The following is a 22,500-nucleotide window of genomic DNA, read 5'->3' as shown; positions in this document are numbered from 1 at the left end:
ACAGGCAGCCACGGGTGACAAACAAATGCGTTATGACACAAGGTGACATACACAACCACAATATCAATGTGGTGTCAGCAGGCTCCCAAGAAAAAAGGAAGAATTTTCAAAAAAAGGGAACCAAAATCAAATATAGTCAAAGAAGGCTGAAAAAAAAAGGTTTTCTGCTTTATTGAATCATATTTAAATAGAATATTATTATTTTTCAATTTATCAGCCATCTTTTTTTGCTTGTACACAAATTAATTCAAACCAGCAATGTAAACATAATATACATGATTGTATCTAGAATATTTTCAGTCATTTTAATAATTTCAATGAAACGCTCTAAACTTCTTTTTAATGTTTATCGTCACTTTTTCGGAATTGTCTCCGTTTGCTAAATTGTTGAGCTAATTTTAGCTGCTCTGAAAACCCGTTTTCTGTAAACTGCACGATGACTAATTTAAAAAGCAAGCCATCACTGATTGAGCAAAAACGAGAGCACCTGCGGTCGGCCGTCAGAACTTTTTGCTCGACAGTTTACTGGAACTCAGTGGCCATTGGTGTTTCTTCCTGTCGAAACAAAAGCGAGATAACGTGCGACGATCTGTTTGTTGTCTTGTCTCCGCCTCCTCAACTCCACCCTCTCGAGGATGCGTTTTGGAATCTGTTCATAAATGACGAAATCGGAATGGTTCATTCAAGGTCTAGTAAGTTATTGTCATAGTTGCCAGATATGAGAGGGGGTCGCAGTGGAAACGATTGAAAGATCCCATACGTGTTTTAGCTTTCGTCTCAAACTGAACTGGAGCTGCTTCCCCCTATCAACCCTCTGCCAATCTCTGGATAGATAGATAGATCGAACTTTATTGTCTGTTTTCAGTAAAAAACAAACCAAAAAAAAACAGAAATTTGTCTTTGACACAGCTTAAAAGGAAAACCACTCAAGCACATTCACGCATAGAAATAATAAGGAGTGAAGATTGTTTTTTGCTATTCCGAACAGTTATTGCAGAGGGGATGAATGTTTTTTTTGTAGATGTCTTTTTTGGGCCAGTGGGGTTCCAGGGTTTAACTTCCTGCTAAAAGAGACACCTGCCTGGGGGTGCGGTCACAAACGCGAGGAACTTGTGACATCACAAAGGGCTGATTTTGAATGATCCCCCCCCTCCCCCCATGTCTTTGGGGAGTTCACTGACAGGATGGAGACCCAGATTGCTGTTGGAAAACTTTAAACTGCACGGGTATTTTAAGTTCCCATCAAACTGTTTTTTTGCGGCTCCAAAAGTGGAGGAAAATCCCGACATCACAACATAGAAACAGGGAGTTTATTTGGATTTCTTTTTTCTTTTTCTTTTTTTTTGAAACCGAAGCTTTTTCGGTGACATCTCATTCCGAATTGTTTGCCGTCATCAGAGGAAACGGCGGCGCGCCGAAACAGGAGTCCTCCTTTCAGCCTGTCGCGTATCGAGTCGCACTCTTGCTAAGATCATTTCCCTCTTTATTCCCTCTCCTCTCTTTAATTCCCCTCTTATTCTGTTCACCACTTGAGCGCCGTGGAAAAAAGAATAAAAAAAAAAAGAATTTGCATTGAAAGGACAGGTGGGTGTGAGACAGCGGCGCGCGTCTGAATCGCGGCGTCGAGAGCCGCGAAAGAGGAGGGAAGAGAATGGAAGGGGGGGAAAAAAATATCTGAATCAAAAGTGAAAAGCGTTGAGACGGCTGGAGGAGCGAAGGATTTGAGCAGATATTAAAAGATGGCTGTGCGTGGGCTTGTAACCGTGTGTGCGCACCAAAGAGAAAGAATGTAAACCCCGGATCGGTCCGACTGAGGATAATAAACGGCAAAAAAAAGCACATCAAAACGGCACACAAAAAACGCAAAACAACAACAACAACAAAAAAGGAAGATGGATGGATGGGTGGAGGGATGGAGGAAAAGTGCGGAGTGGAAATAGTTGAAATGTTTCAAATGATTTCAGAAGGAGGCGGAGAAATGGTGAAACGCGGGATGTTTGTGTCCTCAGCCGAGAGTTGCTTCACTCTTCTTCTTCTACCTCTTCTTCTTCTTCTTCTTCTTCTCGTCGTCCCTTTCTTCACTGTAACTGTATCAGGGTCAGAAAAAAGTCTGCAAAAACAATGAAGTCTGAATATTGATCCTGTGTGTGTGTGTGTGTGTGTGTGTGTGTGTGTGTGTGTGTGTGTGTGTGTGTGTGTGTGTGTGTGTGTGGTTCAGATGGTTCAGACGTGTGTAAGGCTGATCATAAATAAGCTATCGGACGGTTGGATCAGAAGTTCTTGTTGTTGCTGCTGCTCAAAGCAGGTCTTGGGTTTTTTTTTTTTTTTTACAAGAGCGTCAACGTCGAAACGAAATCACAACGCTTTTGATTTTCTTTTTCTTTTTCAAAGACGGTTGTTTGCGCGTCTCTTTTGTCTCACGCGTCGTGTTTTATATTTTTGATTTGCCGCCGTTTTGATGTGTTGTTGCAGCAGCGGTTGACGCTGCTAGGCAGGATGAGAGGTTGGAGTGATTCCCCTCTCTCTCTCTCTCTCTCTCTCTCTCTCTCTCTCTTTCGATCTCTCTCACGCTCACTCTCTCTCTCCAACGAGAGTATTTGTTGGCTCTGACGCCTTAATGATGTCAGCTTTGTGTTGTGTTGTGCTACTCTTTTTTTCCCCCCGTGCGGTCAGGGACAGGCGAGAGGTCATAAAAAGAGTTTCCAAGTGATGGAATTAAGCGACATAAAGACTGTTACACGGCACGGCGTAACAGTGTGGTGACGCGGTTCGAAAAGGTGTGAAATGTGTTTCTCGCCAATAGATGTGACGCCAACAAAGTTGTTTTGAAAGTCACCGGTGTGACAATTAGTGTGTCTTCTGTTTCTCATGAACTTGACGCAACCTTATTATTTAAATCTCCTTCATTTTCTGACAGCATCCGGTAGAAAACACTTTCTGTCGGTTCTGCAGCCTGCAGCATGCGCACGCACGCACGCGCACACAAACACACACACACACACACTTGGCCACTCGCTGCTAACATAACTCCTAATATTAAACACATATCCTCTCAAGGATATTATTGTCTGTGTTGTCTGTCTGTGGAGTTTCAACTCTGTTTATTTATTTTTATTTGTTTCTTTGGCAAGTTCCCCGCTATCCTGAAAGAACATATTATGCGTTGTTTTCCCATCAGCAGCTTGGCCGTCGGCACCTCGACATGTAAAATACAGTCAATTTAATGCTGTTGTTGAGTTCGGGTCTAATTTCTGGGTTGAGGCTGTTTGTCTCTCAGAGGGCCGTTGTTGTTAGCGTAATGTAATCAGTTCAGGCCACGGCTTTGCATAACAGCGTTGAGCTTCTATTTTTTGAGGTCAAAGGGAAATTTGAAATGAAATGTTTGAATGAAAGTTTTGGCGAAAAAATTAAAAACATTGCCGACTTAAAAGAGTGTAGGAGCACTTACCTACTTTCTGCTGGAGCCAATTTGGATTTTTATGTATTCAGCTGGCTTTTGTGTTTCCTCACGACTTTAATGGAAGCTTCGATGGCAGCTTTCAGAACTTGTCAAAATGCTCTCTGAAGGAGTTTGGCCTGACGGAAAAGCGAGATCGCTAAACTCTTGAGCGATCCAGTGATTCAGTTGTGTTTGACTGGAACAGTAGAATTTTTGATGAACGGGTGGACTGACGACAATGTTTGTTTGTGTGTTTGTTTTTTTCCAGAACCATGTGGAACCAGGGCAGCGACCAGAGCGGACAGGTGGCAGCCAGGATGGAGACCACGCCCTCTCTGGGCAGCGCCAGCATCTCCATCTCGCAGCAGCAGGCGCCCAAGAAGTTTGCCCCGGTGGTGGCGCCCAAGCCCAAGTTCAACCCGTACAAACAGATGGGAGAGGCCGGCCACCTGGAGCCAGCAGGTAAGCATCCAGGGAGGGGAAGCCTGTGAGCGGTCGGCGTCACTGACTGACTCAACGAGTCGTTTAAAAGTGCAACAGCACCCGAACAACCGGCTCTTTATGTTGCCAGACCTCTGAGTGGACTGAAATATTCATGAACAGATTTGTGTTGAAAACAAGGCTTAGGACCCTCCCACCACTTTCAGTCATAACTAACAGAACAGGGAGAAGCTCATTTCCTGCCATGACCCAATCAGGAGGTCCGACACACAGAGAAGAAGAGCACAGGGGAAAACATTTCTTCATGTTTTACTGTCACACTTAATGTGGTGTGACATGTTTTGACCTTAATAATGCTTCCATTTAAATGTTGGCGTGCTGGATATACGGATATAAATATATAAACATATACATTTGTATATATATATATGTGTGTATAATATATATGTATATTTGTGTATATATGTGTATATATGTATATATATATGTATGTATGTATGTGTATATATATATATATATATATATATATATATATGTATAGAAATGTATGTATATATATATATATATATATATGTATAAATGTATGTATATATATATGTATGTATATATGTGAATATGTATGCATATGTATATGTATGTATATTTATTCATATATATATATATATATATATATATACGTGTGTGTCTGTATTTTTCTCTCTTTTACGCTGCTGCTTTTCATATGAAGTGGTTGTGTAATTTTCTTTAACCTTGGTGCTGCTGAATGTTAAAGCGCCAACTTCCTAGTCAACATACGTTTTAAGTGCTGCGGCATGTTTGCGTTAACGAAGGAACCCCCCCCCCAACACACACACACACACACACACACACACACACACACACACACCACCACCACCATGCTCCTCGAACCCCTGCACCCCCCCCCCCCCCCCCCCCCCCCCCCCCACACACACACACACACACACACACACACACACCCCCACCCCCATCTTTATCTTTGAGGCCCGTCGGGAGCCGACCGGAGAGAGTTTGCGGTGCAACAAATGACTTTCGTTTTTCTGTTTTTTTTTTCTCTGCTTCCCTCGGTCGTGTGCAACTTATTGAATTAGTAATGTTTCCCCTGCATGTTATGAATTACAGTTAAGGCAAAAAGATGATTTGAAAGTCACACGGAGTGAAGCTGAGAGCCGCGATGCATCATCGCTGCTGCTTTACAAGAAGTGAGTCGAACGAGCGTGACGAGTCCTTTCATTATGGCTTTGATTAGCCACGTCTGTTTGGAAATAGATAGATTTAAAATTTAACTGTTTTTTTTTTGTTTTTTTTGTTTAAAAAGAGGACTTTGTCCTTTTTAGGACCTACTGTAAAAATCCAGGTGCAAAAAAATCTATAATTACTGCAGGAGACGGCGACGAAATGACTAACAGCCACATTCTTTTGCTGTGTGTTGGTTTTTATTTTAGTTTTTTTCCCGGCAATATTACTTGTGTGTGTGTAAACATTTTTGTTATCCAGGTCTGCACTCTTGGCCCCCCACTCTCACCAACACCACCTGAAAAACAGTGGTAACGGTTATGAAACTGAGCAGCAGTGAGCGCCCCTGTCTGCCTGCTGGGGTTTGTGGTTTGACTCGTGGAACTGTGCTGCACCAGATGTTGGCTGCGAAAAAAGGAAAGAATATATATATATATATGTATCGTACGCATAATGCATGATATTTTCTTTGATGGCTTCGGTTTGAGCAAAACAACAGCAGAGACAGGCGGGAGGGGAAACACAGGAGGGCATCATGTCACAGTTGAACTTTTTATCATCCGAAACAACCGCAGCCTTTGACTCTTGCTCCTTTATCGTCTGTTCATGAATGTGAAACAAATCTGAAAAAAAGAACAGTTTGTCCTTTGTCTCTCTAGCAGCGTTAATTAAAACCTCACACATCTCCAAACATTATCTTTTTTTTTTTTTATTACAAAGAGTTAATCGTATAATCTGGACCTGTTACTGCTCCACAATTAATCTTTGTACACGTTTTAAAGGGGATTAATTGCAACAATGTAAAGAGGGCAAGACATGCATTCATAACCGTCATATGTATGTATTTTTTTTTTTGATGTAGCGTCTGTGTACGTTGCCAGTATCTGCGGATCAGAGCGGTGGCAGATAACGTTTTCATCTCCGTCTCACGTTGATCACATTGATTATCAGTTGGAGGGAATTGGGAACTGATGTCACGGTCGATTTCTTGCAGGTTGCAGCATCTGGCAGAAACTTTTTTTTTTTGGGGTCTCTGCTGCTTTAGACAGCTTGACTCATTATTAATATTAACATTTCTGCGATTGGTTGTTTAGCATATTGAACATGTGTCGCGCAAAGTGTGTAAAGCCGCACACAGACGTCTCCACTTGTCAGGAGATAAGACGTCATTATGGGTGGATTATCTCTACGTATTTATTTATTTAATGTCTTTTTTATATCAAATGCAGGCAGCATCTGATGTCGGGGGGGAGGTGGAGAGGGGGGTGCGCGGTTTTGGTGAGGATTAGCATAAAATTTGGGGACGAGTCAATTTGGCACAGTGCCTGGCCGGGCCCCCCTTTTGTCTGTCGGTGGCTGGTGTCGAGGTCTGTGCTTGTTTGCCGCGCGGACAATCAGGCCAAAGGCTCCGCCTCCCCGCTCCACCCCTCCACCTCTGCCTCCACCACATTTTTAACATTGTTTTGAGGGAGTGCGTGTTCTAATTAAGACCCCAGCAGGAGGAAGTGAAAGACATTCAGGGAACCAGACAAATGACCTCAGAATCTAAAGCGCCTCGCAGCAGATCAGACCTCAGGGCTTAAGTTCACCTCACACGGTTTCCCTGCTTTGGACGTCGCCGCTGCTAAAAATGTTAGCACGCGGCTAATGGTGCCCTTTGTTGCGCATGTAATGCGCCTCTGCAATAAACACAGCCCGACGGAACATGGCATGTTTTCCTGCATGCAGTGGATTCATTCATTCACAGATCCATCTGGGAAAGAGAAATCATTAGTAAAGTAAAGGACCATTCAAAACAAAAATAATACAACAATGGGAAGTGATTGGAGGATTTTTTTTTTTTTTTTTTTTTAATGTGGTTCTTCGAAGCGCCGACCTTCAGAAGTCGTTTCCCGGTTTTGTCACAACTGAAAGGAAGTTGATTGGTTAACGCAGTGCTGCAAACTCCCAACTGAAAACTGCCTCAGGACGGGAGTTCAGCAAGGTGGACGTGTTTGCCAGACGCTGCTGTCAATGCTGCACGATCCCACATTCACCTTTCGAGTGTGAATTCAAAATGAGATCTCAGATCACAACGCATGCATGCGGTTGTACATACAGTGCGTGTGTACTTGTGTGCGTATGTGTGATTAGCTGCAAACCGGACAAATATGAAGCAAAGGTAACGCAACCCCCGGCGCAATAACTCTGCAACACAAACTGCTGTTGTGAGGCGCATCAGCTGTTCAGTTGTTCCAACTAAATTGTCGGGAGGATGTCGTTTACCGTCTGCTGTCGAGCTCCGATAGTGGGCTGTGTGGTGGCGGGGGGGGGGGTGGAGGATGGTTGTGGTGCTGGTAGTGGGGTGAAAGAGGCTGAAAGAGGCTCCGCGTTCTTGGCAGACGGCTCAAGTGTTTGCAGGAAACGCAGGAGGAAAGAAGGAAAAAAGAAAAAAAACGCCCGCCGCGAAGCCACTCGTGCAGGCGAGACCTCGGCCGCGTCCCATTCTCATGCTAATTCTCTCGCCACCTTGATATTCTCCGCCGTTCTATTCGCGCCGGCTGGAACGTGCACGGCTGTCGGCGGGGATCAACGGCACACTGGCTGATGGAGGGCAAAACACAAAAGCGTTGTCGAGGTCGGAGGTCGGGTTCCCCTGAACGTTCCCTCGCTCGCTGCGTTTTCAGTCAGCTGCTGTGTCGGTTTTTGACGGCACGTTTTGTGTTTTTCATACAGTCATTTCAGATCCTGAGCCTCTGTGTTGACGTGTTGCTACTTTCCCCCCCGCCCCGCCTTTGTCTATTTATACTGTAGCTCTTCTTCAGGTTTTACCAATCAGGTGCATCACCTTTGCATTTTCATGTGTTTTCATTTCCACAAAGTCAGACAAAGCCAGAGATTAAAATGCCTTTTGAAGCGTTACTTAAAATGAAAACAAGAGGCATGTAATGTTTGAACTGTACAATTTAACATATTGTCATCCCACCAAACCTCCTAATCCTCATTCGTGCTTTGGCTGCTGATTCCAAAGTTTTTAGCGGTTACAGATGTTTCCATAAGTTCAGTTTGTGATCAAAGTTTGTGCACAAAGTTTGGGGCGGATAAAACGAAAAGAACAGGGGGGTGAGGGAAAAAAACAACCAAAAAACAATACCAAAACTGCAGCTAATTGTTGGCTCAGAGCAATCGAAAAAGTGTTGACCACGTGCATAAGCTGTTTTTATTCCTCCCTGCTTGAGTGGCCAGAGGCAAACTGAATACCGGTTGTTATGTCAGAGTCCCTCATGTGTGTCACCGGGAGAATTAACAGGAAATCCACCAGTGCGTGTGTCGGTGTCCCCATAGAAACCACAGGCACATGCTCTGAGCGCACACAAAGGCCACTTTTATCTAAGTGGAGCACACACACACACACACACACACACACACGCACACACACACACACACGTACGACTTGTTTTCCCTTGTCGCGGGGATCAGTAAACTGCTAATTTCTTTTCCGTTGTCTTCTTCTTGTCTTTTTTTTTTTTTTTTTAACTTGGCCCCTTAAGTTTCTCTTGTCTGCAGCTTTGCTTCATTTAACGATATTTGACTACTTTTAATTGCCAGGAAAGCAGAATGAGAAGTTTCACTTCCCCGAATCTGCTGTACTTATAGTACGGTAGTGGCTAAGAAGAAGAAGAAGAAGAAAAAAAAGAAACGTAAAAAAAAAGAAGAAAAACCCTCCATATCCTGTCTCTCTGCACAAATTTATCAACTGAAATCTGTATGCTGAGTGAGAACTCGAGCAGATCTTGAAGGTCATTGACAATGATAAGAAACTGCTAAGAAGAAACTGTTAAAATTCTGACCCTTTTATTGGGGTTCCGACGATATACTATTAACCCTTTAAGCGCCAGAATTTCTTCAGGAAAATATTCAATTTTGATATCAAGATTTCAAATGGCTGTGACTTGAAAGTGGTTAGAGATAAAGCCAGACTTTGTGAAAGGAGTACATTTTTGTTTCCTCCCACAGCTTCTACCACGTTGAGCACTAATTCCTCGCGCCCTCCGTCACCATTAGCGGTGTTTTGAGCACTCTTGCTTCCCCCACGACATCCGCTCATCTTCATTAGGGTTGGGTACCTTTCACCTTTGAATCGATACAATACTTTTTTCGATACCTGGGAATCGATACTCGGTACCAAACGATACCTATTTCGATACTTTTTTTTTTTTTTTTAAGTTGAAAGAATAAGTGAAAACAAGTCAAAACTTCTTCATTTCAACAGTTCTTTATTAAGAACAGATTTATTTTACTTCATATTAATTGCACAAATCGCTCTTTTAATTCATGCATGAATAATTTACCTGAACCTCCACAGTAGAAAAGGGCAACACCCCCTTCACAACAAACGCAGTGACTGCTCTGTGACACTGAAGGAGAGCTGCCTTCTTGGCCAAAGTGAATGGTGTCTCCGACTGTTTGACGTTACGGTGACCTAGAAATGGAAGCAGGATAGATCATAGTGTTTGCCGCTATGGCCTGTTTAATTCAGCAATGACGCTTGTCGCAATTTTGCGACCATGGCGCCTAAAGGGTTAAGTCTTATATATGACATAAGTTTTAGGTTAGAGTTTAAAAAAATATAAAGCAAACACAATCAACAGTTAATAAAATATTTGAAAAATACAGTTTTCAGTCTTTAAAAATAAGAGCTAGCCTATTGAAATTTTTCGCAGGACAAAGCACAAGGTCTGAGATAGGACTGATGTTATATTGTTATGGTAATGAATATGTCTGTGTGTGTGTGTATGTGTATATATATATATATATATATATATATATATATATATATATATATTATCTGAAAAGAGGAAAAAAGATAAGGGTAAAAGCAAAAAAAAAAAACGTATACAGGCGGAAGTTAGGACTGATTTATCTGCACAACTGAAGTGAAGGAGAGGCCGACTGAGGAGCAACGTCTGATGTTCCTGAAGTGCCACAGAGTTTCTGCTGGTAACTGGTAACTCTGACAATTGGACCTTCAGGCTCCAATGGCAGGCCGGCTGACGACTCAAAACTTGAGCTCAAACTTTTTAGGCTGGCGTCGATTTACATCAAATAGGTTTTTTTGTTCACACCTCTTTGAATCAGCGGGGAGTGATTTCCTCTGTGAACATTCATGCATCGTAATGCAGCAGAGTCATTCAGGTCATTCACACATCAGTCAAGAGCCGATTGCCAAGGTGCTTTAAAGAAAAGGAAAAAAAAAAACCCCTGTTCTTCAAGTACAGTCATTGTTAAAGGTTTCAAGTGCTTTCCGCACAAAAATAGATAAAAGTGCTTCGTGTTTTATTTCTGCTTTCTTGTCTGTGGTGAATAATGAGTCTTTTCATTCACACAGTCAGATAAACTCTTAGCTCGGAGGTTCAGGTGAATATGACCGTTTGTCTCGGCCTCAGGGCAGCAGCAGCAGCAGCAGCAGCAGCATTCCTATTGGCCAGTGCCGGCTGACCAATTGCAGTTACAATTACATTACAGTGACAGAGATCCCTGAAATCCTATTCCTCTCCATCTTCTGCTTCCTCCTCACCCACTTCCTGACGTTCCTCATGGAGCCTTGTGCTAAACCTTTACTGATGCCCATTGACTTCATGCAATCACCGTCTACTTTTTTTTTTGTTTTGAAGAAATTCCTTTTTTTATTTTTTTCAACCATTTTCACGCAAACGTTGCACAGTATTTCATGGGTTTTCAACCAATGTGAGCTCAGCGTTGCATGTCTGTGATGTTGCGAGCAGCACAAACAATGACAAGTTGACGCAGGCGATGAAACATGCAACAACGCAATGTTTTTCTCGCCGACTCCACTCGTCCTTATGTTCTCTAGCCCTCTGCGTTTCAGAGCCATCACGACCACTGATGAATCGTATGAACGCTGCATTTAGAATATGCTAATTGTGTCTCAAATGTCAGCGTTACACATTGCGGAACCACACAAGTTGGCGCGGGAATCCCCTCCGGAGCGTGTCGTCTTGGAAAGGTCACAGCGAACCCGGAACGTCTGCGATTCCAACAGCTGATGCTGCGACTGCACGACTTTAAATCCCGCTGTGCGTCTTTCTCGGCACCGGCCCGGTTTTTTCTTCCCCTGCACGCGTACATGCAAGGTGACATTTTTAACTGCCTTTTCCGCTCTGTCGGCCCTGTTTGGTTTTCGTTTTTTTTTTTTTTAAAGAAATGACAGTCACTCATGCCACGCTGCTTTACGATGAATCACACTTTCACTCGTCTGCTCGATTGCTCAGTTCAACATTTGGAGATGAAAGCGGAACCGTCGTCGTCCCCGGCTGCAAAACCTTTTTTTTTTTTTTTTTTTTTTTTTCACCTTTCCAAGCGATTTTGCGTGTCTTTGCTTTCATGCAAAAACAAAAAAAGGCCTGATCCATGTATTGTTCTCCTGCCTTGAGAATTTTCTATGGAGCAGCGCAAAAAAAGGCAATTTTGGCCTGCCGCCTTTTTTTTCTGTACAGTAAGGACAAATCTATCTCCAAAGACCACAAATCCCTCCCGCGCATCTCGCTAACCGAATGAAGTCATAAATCACTCCTCTGTACGTATCATGCTAATTAAGCGCAGGGCTCGGCCACACTCCTCCGGCGGAAGATGGAATAAAATGGCTCCGTAATTATGTCAAAACAATGTGCTCTCAACCTCCGCCGCGGCACATTTGGAACGACGGCGCCGAGATAAAGCATGCGGACTGACACCCAGGACATAAAACACTTTGTCCGGTTTTTGTCTTGGCGGGATTATGGATCTCTGCCGCCGAATAAAGTGAGGGTGCCGCTCTGATTTGCTCTGTTAAAAAGGGAAATGCCGACGCCGAAGGCTCGGGTTTGTGTGGACACAAAATAGTGAACAATTTTTGGAATCTTTTTTCAAACAAATTTTAGTTGTTTTGAGACAATTATTCTTTGGTTTGCTCCAGTATTTTTCAAACTCTCACACATCAGTCAAAGCTTTTCCAGAGCAGATCACCATCAAGATGATTTATGTTGTGTTTGTCCAAACCCATATACCCAGCTCCGAGGTCTCCGCCTCTCTCCGCTGTTTTCAGCTGAGGAAACTGTTCCCTCAACTGAAAACCATCTATGTCATGGTGTAGCAGGCGGTTGTTGTGTGAGAGTCTTTGTCCCGAGTCTTGAGAGACCAGATGGCGGCCGCTAACATACATGAAACTCTGAGGTTATTATAACCGTGGAAATCTGCTAACATATGCTCAACCTTCAGCCTCGGCAGAACTTGCTAATCCCCGTCACAGAGGGGAAACCACTTCATCCTGCAATTAAAGCCTCTTGTCTTTCCACTCCAGTGCACGTTGTCGAAAAACGACTTGGGTCCAGTTAAAGGGCGATCCTGGCCGCTCCGACACCGACACCCAGCCAGTCGACTGCAGCTGTTGCAAAGCTGATGTGTTCCTTGTTTTGCAACTGGTCCTCAAGGGGGTCTGGTTAGATTTCTGCTTCATCGTTGTTTCTTGAGTCAAACATAGTGTTTGTTTTTTTTCCACTGATGTTCAGCTGTCAGAACTCAGTCGCAGCTTTTCAGCCTGCACTCACGACAAACCAGGCTCGACTTTGTAGCCGCCATTTTGGGTGAATGCGAACAACATGGAACATGATGGGTCCACAAGGACGCCACCTGGTGCCCCTTCCTGGTTCTGCTGCCAGATTTGTTGTAAATGTAACCTAAACTCATACAGCCTAGCTAGGCTGCCTTCCGTTTGCATAAACCACTCCCCCTACTTGTTTCTGATTGGCCACTACTCCTAGCCTCAGCCCCTAACCTTATCAGAAGCAATTTGGGGATGGAAAAAATATAGCGCCCCCTGTCGTTCTGTCACCAAACCTTGAAACCTCGGTCAGAGCAACTCGCGCCACAACGTGCACGATTGTCGACGTGTTTTACTCGTCACTTGCGGCGAGCAAAAACAGCGGAGCTCGTCGGAGTCGCCGGCAGCTCCTCATATTGTGCTTCTCCGACACTTGTGATTGTCGCGACTCGCATCAAAACAACCAAGTTTAACGTAATCGGTGGCGTCACAGCTGGGCGCATCGCCGCGCTTTCATCCCCGCCGTCCGACAATTCTCCGATTCCCGATCACCAATTATACCTCTTCTAGCCCCTCAAATAACTTTAATCACTGATTAGGATTCCTTGTTCGCGAAGAAGCCACTTGAAAGTAAATTGCTCAATGAGGAGAGGGGAAGTCGTCGCATTAAGTGCATCTTCCCGCTGCTTCCCTCATTAGCGCTCACTCAGAGCTTTAAAACTCCCCGCTGTCGCAAATGGGGCCGGCTTCATTCGCAGCACACAGGGGCCCCTCCCCTCGGATCGGCCCGGTGCATTTCCTGTGTCGCACGACTGGCCGGCAGGACAGGAAGTGCTGGAGACGGTGACGTGTCGGTCGGTGTGTCACGATCCCTGTTTCTTGAGTTTGGAGGAAACGTTTTCTGATAGAGCTGACATGAACTGTAGTCAACATCTGGAGGACGTAGGGTTTTATGCCTGGACTACATGTATATTGATATTTTTCTAAAATGATATTTACGTCCTCTCCATTTTTTTCTGTCCACACCAATAGAATATCCCTGTCTGCATGTGAACCCATTAAACGAACAGGAATTGCCCCAGAAAACCTGCAAAGTGCATACTAGGCCAGTAGGCGGCGATAATCGAGATGTCAATCGCTATAGACAAAAAAGTGTAGTGACCCCAAACAGAGACAGAAAAAAAAAAAAAAAGTCCTGGGGAGGAAGAAGAGTGCAAAACCGCAAGTGGAAGTTTTGTTATATGAAATATGCAGACATCCTGGAGAACAGTATCCCGACAGAGAAGACAATAGTGAAGTTGGGAAAGTTGCTTGTACCTCTGCTGCTGCTAATGCTGCTACTGGCACCTCTGCTGCTGCTGCCACCACTGCCACTACCGCTACCGCTGCTGCTTCTGCCCACGCTGTGTATTAGCGCTGGTGTGTTTCCATGTCACTAGACCGCAGCAGTTTGCGTCTGTGCGATCGTCCGTGCAGACAGAACACACGTTGTCTTACCGTAATCACAAGGGGAAGCTCCTTTTTTGTGGTCCCACTCTGGGTTTTTCGAGCTAATTTTAAAGAAACACCCTGAAAGAGTTTGAGCTTGCAGATTTTCTAACGGTGGTTTCAATTTTTACCAACCTCCCAAAAGAAGCTGACAAATTACTGAAAGTTTGAAGTCATCCCTGCATCAGTCTGAGACCACATGAGTTTTGTTATTTCGACATGCATCGTTTTGCTACTGCTCTCTCTCTCTCTCTGTCTTTTGCACTGTGAGACACATGCAAATTGTTTGAAAGTGCTAAAAAAAAAATGTATCGTAACGGAAGGGAAATTTAGTGTAGTTCTGCATTACTGAGACGAGGTGTGTGCCGTTGGTTGCAGTCTGCAGCACTACCAGCAGGTGCCACTAAACTCTACACACCGCAAGAAATACGGGGTGGAGTCTAAGAGGGTGGAGTAATGTTGCCCTTTGTGACATCACAATTTCCTGAGCTGTGTGTTTTAGCACGTACTCAGTGGAAGGCGGAGCGGGAAAACTATTTGATTCACTTCACTTAAGTCCCAATGAGCCCATTAAAAGACAATGATGTGACTTTTTCTCATTTCTGGAATTTTTACTGTCAGAATAGAGACTGAGGTTACTGTTTGAAAACAGATAAAAGGAATTTAAAAGTTTTCTTTTTTCAAAACAAACAAAATCTTATATTTGACGAAGGCCATTTCTTGACTGAACTCAAGGAAACGACTCTCTCGGCTGCAGCCTCAACTTCTCTTGGCCATATCAACCTCTTTTTTTGGGCCACAGCTATTTTAATGTGTGCATGTCGGACGGCACATATTTCAACTTGGGTTTGATTTTTTTTGTCGCTCTTCCTCCAATGGTGCAGGGAAAGGTTCCACTTTTCTTTTCTTTTTTTAAAAAAAAAAAAATTCAACTCCCTTTGATGGTTTCACATCTACTTTCAACAGTAATAGTTGAGTATTTTGTTCTCTGCATTGTTAACTTGGTTTACTCTGATCAAGTCAACCGTAATATAATAACCATAAAAAGTCATTACTGTGGCTGTAGATCTTTGGAATGCGGGACTGTGGGCCTGTCCTCTATCAGACTGGGATGAGAACTGATGAATCGTTCAGTCAACTCGAGTCTCAAAGGAGGAGGTGGGCGGGGCTTTGGGCCCCGAATGCTCAGCGACCCCTGAACCGACTCTCCACCGTCCCACCTCCTCAATAAAACATGGGCCCCTCCTGAAACATTCACGACTCCCTGTGTTTTCCTGAAACGATAAACCCAAAACATCCTTGATGTTCGAGAGAAAACGAACACGGAAATTCTGTGTGTCAAATCTCTGTAAGCCGGTGGTGACACGGCGACTCGCATGCCACGCCAGCGGACCGGATTGGTGCCGAGGAGGGGTGGGTGGGCGAGCGGGGGATGCTGTTTTTTCTCTCTGTCTCTCTCCGTCTCTCTCCTCCCAGAGGTTCGGAGGAGTCATTGCACTGCGGAGTTTCTAGCGCAGGTCACAAGGTTATTATATAAACAATTCACATGGAGGCCCTGACGCGCCCACAGGGAGTGTTTAATGCAGTGCTCATAATTTTCTGAAAGCTTGCGGCGCTGCAGACACTCGCAGGCAGTTGTTCCGTTTCACCCATGCTGCATTATCTCTCCGCCGTCTTCTTTTTCTTCTTTCTTTCTTTCTTTCTTCCTTTCTTTTTTTTTGTTGCGCATGTTTGGTCCGGCTGAGTGAAAAAGCGAGCTTAATTAATTTGGTCAGCTGCCTCGGATAAACTGCATCGATGACATCAATTAGATTCTAATGAAAGCAGATATTAAAAAAAACTGAAAAGAAAAAAAAAAGGAAACGCCAGGCAAGAGCAAATGGAATTTCTGAACAGGACTCATCAAAGTCTTAAATTTGGAACAAATTCCCATTACGTCTCGTAAAAGCCTTTAATTTGCGGAGCTCATGTCTGGTGCACTACTTAGAAGTACACGGTCAAATGATTCAGTCTTAAGTCCCGTTGCCAAGAGGAGCCGAATCAGAATTTAATTTGGCAAGGAGCTCCTCATCCCGCCCGGAACATGTGGCTGGACGGCAATCCTGGGATTATTCAGGACTTTAGAACCGTAAACTTGGCTCGCTGCTGCTCCTGCGGCGGAACAAACACCTCGTGTTAACGCGACATTCTTACATTTGCAATCTGGCCGAGCGGCGGAGGGACACGAGCCCATGGCCGGATTAGTGCTTCTCGCTTAACCAAAGCGCCGCCGTGGTGATGTGTGTCCATCGAGACGAGTCCCCCCCCCCCCCCCCCCCCCCCCCAACCCTGTTTATCTCCAGACCGTCCAGGTTCCATTTTTTGACCAGTTGCTCCCGCTTTTCTTGAACTGCTTTTCATAAATTGCGGTCATCTTCTCTTCTCGCTCAGCTGGACTGTATCACCACTCGCTTTGTTTTTCTGATGGGCTGATATGCGGCAACAGCTTCCACTTCATGCTCATAAAGCAGCCGCAGTCAGCGTGGCCTGGGGGGAAATGTAGGACTCAAAATGATCGGATTTTGAGGGAAATTGTCGTCAACGCCTAGCCAATCATGGCTTGTTGTTCTGAACAATGAACCATGATTAGCAAGTGACCTGTCACTCGTCATCGGAAGAGATGCCTTCAGGGTTCAGAAAAAAAGCTCAGTTTGACTGCGGCGGACTTTGGGGAATCATGAAATGGTCAAATTATCGTACATTCGGCATTGTTGACCGAACGTCGTGCAAAGAGCCAAAGTATTGTAAAGATACGATAATTATTGTACGTATGTGGGAATTATGTACAGTTGGAAACGTGGCCAAGATTTTTTTTTTTCGTCAGTGATGACATTGTCACGTTCACTTGCCACGTTTTACTGTAAACTGTAAACTTCTCTAACTGTCTTGGCTTGTTAAAGACATTTTCTTCTGATATCGTCACGGTTGGACAACAAAAAAAAAAGCGACTTCAGTCAAACAAAAAGTGTAAATGGATTCAGCCACGGTTTTCTTTCACGGTTTTGCCGCTAATTTCCAGCTGTTAGATACAGTTGCAGCCTTACAGGCCTTGATCCCTCATTTAGCTGCTATGTGGTTATTGTAATGAATTTACAGAAGCCATAGCAGCCATATGACTGACAAATGTCACTTTGCGTCACAGTGCCGCTCTTTGTTGCCGGCGACATGACCGTGATGAGCGGGCACTTTACGGCCCACGGGCTTTCCTTTTTGTATGCCGGGATGACGGCGGGGGAACAAGGCCGGGCTATGTGCGCAGCATATTTCTTCCGCAGACACACGCCGTGACCTGTGACCCTGGACTTGACTGTGGAGACACTTGTAACCTAATTAGATTGGCTTTAAAAATGCATGAAAAATCATTTTAAGTTGTGTCTTTGTACTTTAGTAACATCTACACAGAAGTATGAATCTAATAAGCAATTGTGTGTGTGTGTATTTGTGTGTGTGTGTCCCTCCTTGCAGACTACCCTCTCCCTCCTCCCCCGGTGGAAGACGAGGCTCCTCTCCCGTCACCCCCTGCTTCCTTCCCTCCTCCGCCGACAAACTCATATGACTTTCAGGTGAGAGCCATTTATTTATTTATTTATTTATTTATTTGTTTGTTTTTTAAATTTGGTTTACCACATCCAGCAGCTCCGTCTGTCTGTCCGAGTTGATTTGCGGCCGAGTGCAGCGGCGCCTCAGCTCCGGATGCTGAGTGCAGCCAGAAACACCAGAAACCCAAAGAGACACGCACACACACACACACACACGCACACACACACACACACACACACACACACACACACACACACACACACACACACACACACACACACACACAGCAGGAGGTGAGAGCATCAGTGCAGGCAGGACAGAAGGCTGACCCCTATTGGTGGAACCGTGTCATAATAGCCCGAGGAATGTGGCCCCTGCACTCTGTGACTCCCTCCGCAGCACTTCCCTCCACCTCCACCTCTCCACCTCTCCACCTCGCCTCTGAGGCCAGCGAGATCTTCACATTCCTTCTGTCCGCTGCCAGCGCAGCGGCTCGTCCTCCGAGCCCCTGTTCGATCCGGACGCTTCTCCTCACCGGCCTCACTGAAAGCCTCCTTTGTGCGTTTGGAGACGGTGAAGTTGCGTAATTACTTATACAAGCGCCGCAAATCAAAACGCCCGTCTCGCCTCTAAAGGACAGTGGACATACAGAAAGTACATACAACAGTGAGTGACGCAGTGACCCGGTGGCCGTCGGACTCCGGGGGAAGAGGGGAAAGTTCTGGAACGCGCTCTCAAAGATTTATGACTTATGTATTTCAACACAAGCCGATTAGAAATAGCCGATGCGACCGCGACTGCAGCTCTGCTGCTTAGTTTTCCTGCTGTCGACGCCGTCAGTTTCTCCTGCGACGTGTGGGACAGCTGATTGTGAGCTGAAGGGATGCCGACTTTAGATGGAGATTAGTTGTGTTATGATTGCATTATTATTTTTCATTGAATGGCCAGCTAAAAGCCGATTTCCTGCAGTCATTGTGCAGTTGTGAGTGACCATCTCCGTTATTCCTGTGTCAAAACTGAATGATTCTGTGTTTGTCTCCTCACCGCAAAGCCAATACAAATAACACTTTCCTTGATTCCTTTCTGGCCGTGTTTTATTTGAAAGGAAGGAAAGACTTCCCGCTCTATTCACTTTCGAAGTTTCCTGGTACAATGAAATTCTTCCTTTACTGTCCACCAATGAACACCAAACAATATGAAGTCTAAGAAAAATTAAAAAAAAAGGAAACGGTAAAGATGTGTAACAATTCACAGCAAAAGCAATTTCCAGAGGCAGCATGTGGGAGAAAGTTCATCGGAAAAAACTAAACAAAAAACTATGCAGATAAAATAGGGCTGCAAATTAAACTATGTGAATATTTTACTGAGCTAAACTGAGCTTCAGCCAATCACATGACAAGTTTTTTTCCCCATGGATCCTGTGCAGGAACTTTATTAGCCATCCAGTTTCATGACCGTAGGATATAATCTTTCAAGAAATGGGACAAATAAGTGAAAAATAAAAAGTTAGTCAACCCTTACATCGCCGTTTACCATAGCTCATCGATTAGCTGCCGGATATCTTAATCATGTGTGAAAAAGCAGCAGAGGAGCCGTTCAAATCCTGTGTCTGAAACATCTTGTGACAGACGTTAAGAGCCGTTGTACAAGGAAAAAGGAAAAATGCAGTAAATTTCAGCAGTTTGTACTGGAGGGTCACCCTCCTGTTAGGAAACAGAAAGGTTCATCTGAAGGGTTTGTATGCAGCTTCATACGACGCATGAACAATTTTAACATATTCCTCGTGATCATCCCCATTAAAAAAAATTCCCATGTGACCATTAACCCTATTTATTCTGACGCAGTTGTGTACGTTCTCTCAAAACAATGACCATCTATTCATTAGATCTGTATGTATAGCTGTGGTGTTGGAGTTGTCTCTTTGGAGTTGTCCACATTGGCTACGAGACCTCCCTCAGGTGGACAGGTGCCTGATTGATGCTTGACTTCTTTTCGAATAAACTTACTTCTCCAATCAAGTCAATAGCTGCGTTTCCGTTACACTTAGAATCGTGGAAAACCTAAATATCGTGATAAAAAGCCAGTCATGGAAACTTCGAAAAACCTCTCAAATATCGCAAAAAAGGTTTTGACACTCTGAGGTGGTTTTTCAGACATATCAATATAGAGGTATATCACAAAATCATAATGGAAACACTTTTTTCGCATTTACGCGCCACCGGACGTGACATAAGGGGTCACGTGACCAGTTCACTTCAAGTGAAAATGGCGCATTATGTTTGGACGGAGCATGAATGTATTATAAGAACAGGATATCGGACTAAGAATATGGCAGTGGGCCGATTCTTTTTTTTCCCCCAGTGGATTTTTCGAGGTACTGCACCAAAAAAAATCCCATGGGCTGGTTGTGTCTCAGCTCATGCTGATTGGCTGCGCCCTGACGTGTCTGCAAGTGACCTTCTCCAGGATCGTTCTGATGGGACGGAGGAGGAGACGGAATATTTTTTACAAGTAATCAAAGAGAAAAATACAACAACCATTCCTGACAGCAAACAAACGTAAACAAACAAAAGCATACATAATTCTCGTAAATCTGGCGGGACGAGATTTTGCGAAAATTGCGGCTTATGCGCTTCACGCCATTCAACGCAAACACCTGCAAATCGCAATCGTGCTCTGTCAAATGTTTTTTAAATATCGCCTTTAATTTGCGAAAAACTGTAACGGAAACGCAGCTAGTGTCAACGAGGATTCCTTCATCATCTACACATCACTGCTGCCTGACAAACCACCACACCTGTTTTTCTCTTAGTGAACAAATGAGTTGCAGCTGAGAGGAAAAACAAAAAGCAGCTGCCTCCCATTGCTGCCGCCGCCGCCGTCCGCATCAGGACGAGGCGCACGCCAAGCCGGTGCTCTTTCATCCCCCTCGTTATCACAGCTAAACAAGTTTCCCCGCTCTTTTCCGTTTGTGGAAAACGAGACGAGCCATTAGTGTTTCGCTTTGTTTACCCTCCACCCGTGATTGCCTTAGATGTTTTTTTTTATTTTTTATTTCACTTTATTTATTTATTTCCTCACGGCGGCGGCGGCAGCAGCAGCCGCTCGCCTGCGAACGGCGGCAAAGCGGCTGCCTGTAATGGTTTGTGACAGGTAATCCAAACACATAACATTAGAATAAGGAGCAGTCAGTGATCCAGCCAACTCAAAAAGCCCCCGCAGGCAAAGTGCACCAAGACTTCTTGCAGTTGCAGCAGAGTTCAGAACGCTAAAAATAAGTCTGTCATTCCACGGAGAAAAAAAGAAATCCCGGGAATTTCTGTTGAAATCCGAGCGTCGCTAACGGTCAGATCGTCTCAGCCGCTGCCCAGATTTGTTTTTTTTTTTTTTTTACTATATATTTTTTTTGTTTGTGCAACAGTTTTGTTTCCTTCCGCTCTGCTGTAGATGGTGAAGTTGTCTCGACTGCTCGCTGCAGAGATGCAAATGAATAAATCAGCCAGCTCCCAGTTTGCTTTCCGACTTATCCCGCTTCCGCTCTCCTTCTCAATCCTCCTCAAATAATAAAGTCCTGGAGTGAAAAAAAAAAAAAAATGCAACAAATCCTTATTATCCTACACGGACGGCAACATGCTCACAACTCTGTGTTTTTTTGTTTTTTTTGTTTTTTATAGTAAAATGACCTTATTGTTTGAAATGCTGCCGGATGAGCGTCGGCCATGAATAATGCACGAGCAGCGAGAACGGAAAATCCGAGCGCGGCTGAAAACGGGGAGGTGAAGAGTGCAGCGCCTTGTGAAAAGTTTGTCTCTGAGACGACGCGCGGCTCCCCTTCTCTGAGAGAAGCCGCCGCTATTGATGTGTGGCTTTTCCAGCGAGATGGTCCCGGGTCAAGGTGAAGCTCGGCTTAACGTCGGAGGGATCCGCAGCGCCGAGGAGGGAGGCAGGAGGGAAGCCAATTTAAAGCTGCCGAGGATCTCTGTGGGCTGACACTCTGTGTGTGTGTGTGTGTGTGTGTGTGTGTCTGTGTGTGTGCGCGTGTGTGTTCCAGGTGAAAGGACCCGAGAAGACCCTGGAGGAGCGGCGCTCCAGCCTGGACGCAGAGATCGACTCCCTGACCAGCATCCTGGCCGACCTGGAGAGCAGCTCGCCGTACAAGCCGCGCAGCACCCAGGTATAAGCGTGTGCACACGCACACGCACACGCACAAGCACACACACACACACAGGCGGACCCACAACATGTGAACCCAGCGGTTTAGTCCAGAACTCTGGTAGACTAAACGAGGAATCCACGACGTCTCATGGAAACAGTGAGACCTTCAGACACCACAGAAAAATGTTTGTCAGTTTACTTTCCCACATTTTTGTCATAATACTAATAATGATGATGATGATGATGATGATGGCTCGGATTCATAAAGAGCCTCAAGGACACTCGAGAGTGAAAAGAGACAAAACAAAACGAAGCGATTCGGAAGTGTCAGCGACTTCTGAATGGTGGAGGTGGGGGAGAGGGGCGCGGGGGTGGTGGGGGCTGCCATGCTGAAGGCCACGTCCCACAAGCTCCGCCCACCGGCGCAGTGGGACGAGCCGCTCAGATGCTCAGGAGCAGACGTGAAACAGTGAAGAGCCGTCACAGCTGCGGCATCAAGTCCCGGATTCTGAAAAAATCAGTTTCACATGTCGCCTCGAGGTCGTTCAGCTCGCGGAAACAAACG

General features: G+C 44.9%; 1 protein-coding gene across 2 annotated transcripts in view; it reads left to right on the top strand.

Annotated features, from left to right (window-relative positions):
• lpp (LIM domain containing preferred translocation partner in lipoma) overlaps positions 1-22,500 on the top strand; it is a 123,852-nt gene that overhangs the window by 35,680 nt on the left and 65,672 nt on the right. For both annotated transcript variants that reach the window (XM_076045137.1, XM_076045136.1), the window contains exons 3-5: positions 3,708-3,901; positions 17,706-17,803; positions 21,832-21,954. In XM_076045137.1, the coding sequence (XP_075901252.1) occupies positions 3,712-3,901; positions 17,706-17,803; positions 21,832-21,954 (411 nt within the window). In that variant the 5' untranslated portion in view covers positions 3,708-3,711. The remainder of the gene's footprint in view (positions 1-3,707; positions 3,902-17,705; positions 17,804-21,831; positions 21,955-22,500) is intronic.

The sequence above is a fragment of the Nelusetta ayraudi genome, unplaced genomic scaffold (assembly GCF_046127955.1).
Source record: "Nelusetta ayraudi isolate G7.1 ecotype Tasmania unplaced genomic scaffold, CSIRO-AGI_Nayr_v1 ptg000084l, whole genome shotgun sequence".
In the NCBI taxonomy this organism is placed as follows: domain Eukaryota; kingdom Metazoa; phylum Chordata; class Actinopteri; order Tetraodontiformes; family Monacanthidae; genus Nelusetta; species Nelusetta ayraudi.
Note: the sequence above shows the minus strand (reverse complement) of the source record. Positions and strands in the feature narration are given on the sequence as shown.